The sequence below is a fragment of the Tarenaya hassleriana genome, unplaced genomic scaffold (genome assembly GCF_000463585.1).
Source record: "Tarenaya hassleriana unplaced genomic scaffold, ASM46358v1 Cleome220, whole genome shotgun sequence".
Classification (NCBI taxonomy): Eukaryota; Viridiplantae; Streptophyta; class Magnoliopsida; order Brassicales; family Cleomaceae; genus Tarenaya; species Tarenaya hassleriana.
The window spans coordinates 145,800-147,869 of NW_010965542.1; the positions used below are offsets into that span (position 1 = coordinate 145,800).

The 2,070-nt window shown below is 49.9% G+C and overlaps 1 protein-coding gene across 1 annotated transcript; it reads right to left on the bottom strand.

Moving 5' to 3' along the window:
• Positions 1-27: 27 nt before the first annotated feature.
• Positions 28-2,070, bottom strand: LOC104815166. Its single transcript, XM_010543482.1, has 3 exons — positions 1,446-2,070; positions 148-1,369; positions 28-94 (listed from the first exon to the last, which is right to left on the bottom strand). The coding sequence occupies exons 1-3, from the start codon at positions 2,068-2,070 to the stop codon at positions 28-30; spliced, it is 1,914 nt and encodes a 637-aa protein (XP_010541784.1).

Sequence of the window (2,070 nt, forward strand, 5' to 3'; positions counted from 1 at the left end):
AACTCGTTTGTGCAGAACGAGCATTTCTTAAGGTTTGCATAGAGGCTTTCTTTCCGAAGGGTGGTCATTACTTGCTCTAAGTGCGAGATATGGTCTTTTTCATTTTGACTATCATAGAGCACTAAACCAACATAAACCACTACGAACTTTCCGATAAAGGCTCTTAGAACTTGGTTCATGAGCCGCATGAAAGTGCTCGGGGCGTTCGTAAGCCCGAATGGCATGACGAGCCACTCATAAAGACCTTGTTTGGTCTTGAAGGCGGTTTTCCATTCGTCGCCTTCTTTCATCCGGACTTGATAGTAGCCACTCTTAAGATCGATCTTTGAGAAGATCGTGGCTCCACTTAGCTCATCGAGCATGTCATCAAGTCGGGGTATGGGATGCCGGTACTTAACTGTGATGTTATTGATTGCTCGGCAATCCACACACATTCTCCAAGTCCCATCCTTTTTCGGTACAAGTAGTACGGGAACTGCACAAGGACTAAGAGACTCTCGGATGTAACCCTTACTCATAAGCTCTTGAACCTGCTTCTCGAGCTCTTTGGTTTCCTCGGGGTTCATCCGGTATGCGGGCCGATTAGGCAAGGGTGCTCCCGGCACTAGATCGATCTGATGCTCGATCCCGCGTATAGGTGGTAGTCCCGCCGGAATCTCGTCCGGAAATACATCGCTATAGCGCTCTAAGAGTCGGCTAATAACGGGACTCAACGGTGTCTCCGTACGGAGGCTCAATTGATCTTTGAAGACCAAGAGCAAAACCGGATGTTCTTGACGAACAGCACGTACCACCTGACTAGCCTTAAGATAGAAATTCCCTTTCTTCGGTTCGGGTTCCTTGGCTAGTTTAAGCTGCATCTCGTGAACTTGAGATGGACTCAATTGTGCGAGCACAATCTTTCGCTTGTCGTATACGAAAGAGTATTGGTTTGCTCGACCGTCGTGTTTGACCTCCCGATCAAATTGCCAAGGCCTACCAAGCAGAATGTGGCCGGCTTGCATAGGGACAACGTCACAGATGACCTCGTCGCGGTACTTACCTATGCTGAACGGGATCTTGACCCTTTCGGTCACCTTTATCTCTCCGCTGTTATTAAGCCATTGCAGCTTATATGGATGCGGATGTTTCTCAGTGGGTAGGTTTAACTTCTTTACCATATACGCGCTTGCTACATTCGTGCACGACCCACTATCGACGATCATCCCACAAACTTTTCCGTGTATAGTACAACGGGTGTGGAAGATGGTCTCTCGCTGGGCTGTTTCGTCCGGAGTTACTATCGTGCTAAGTACTCGTCGGGTGACAAGTAACTCGCCGCTGTCCGGGTACTCGATCTCCGCGTCGGAGTCGGCAGCCTCGTCCTCGTCTAAGGACTCATATTCCCCTTTGTCCGTAATGATCATTACGCGGGAATTCGGACAATCCTTGGCCAATGATCTCACGGGCTCTAGTGTCCTTTGGAGGTTTGGGTAGGGGTTTTGGTCTCAATGTTTCCGGATTCTTTCCTTTGTCACGAAAACTCGATACGGTTCGGCTCTCGGGGACCTCTCTCCTAACGGATGTGGGTTTGGACGGAGTGCTAGAGGTTCCGGCAGCGTATGCTCGGGGTTTACCCAGCCTAGAAGACTTACGTCTTTCGTGTTGCTCGATTTGCACGGCTAGGTGCACGAGATCCTGGAGGTCTTGGTACGGATGGCGTTCGACCTGGCAGCCAATCTTATCCTGCAGTCCGTCTAAGAACTGGGCCATAACCGTTTCCTCGTCCTCGTCTAGCTCTAGTCGGCTTCTAATGCTCTCAAATTCCTCAAAGTATTCTTCTACCGACCTAGACCCTTGCGCTAGACGCCTATACCTCCGTTGTAAATCTCGATGGAAATGAGGAGGTACGAAACGTTTTCGCATGAGATTCTTCATCTCACGCCAAGTCTCGACCTGAGCGTAATGGCCTCGCCGGCGCTCAGTAACCTCACGATCCCACCAAGTGAGGGCATTCTCGGCTAATTGGGCGGCCGCATATTGGACCTTCTTACGCTCCGAATAGGAATAACAACCAAAGATGTTATCCAT

Coding starts and splice junctions, on each gene's coding strand:
- LOC104815166 (XM_010543482.1), bottom strand. CDS start 2,070: ATGGATAACATCTTTGGTTGTTATTCCTATTCGGAGCGTAAGAAGGTC. Junction 1,370..1,445: donor TCCAAAGGACACTAGAGCCC/GTGAGATCATTG, acceptor ATGAGTCCTTAG/ACGAGGACGAGGCTGCCGAC. Junction 95..147: donor CTAAGAGCCTTTATCGGAAA/GTTCGTAGTGGT, acceptor AAAATGAAAAAG/ACCATATCTCGCACTTAGAG.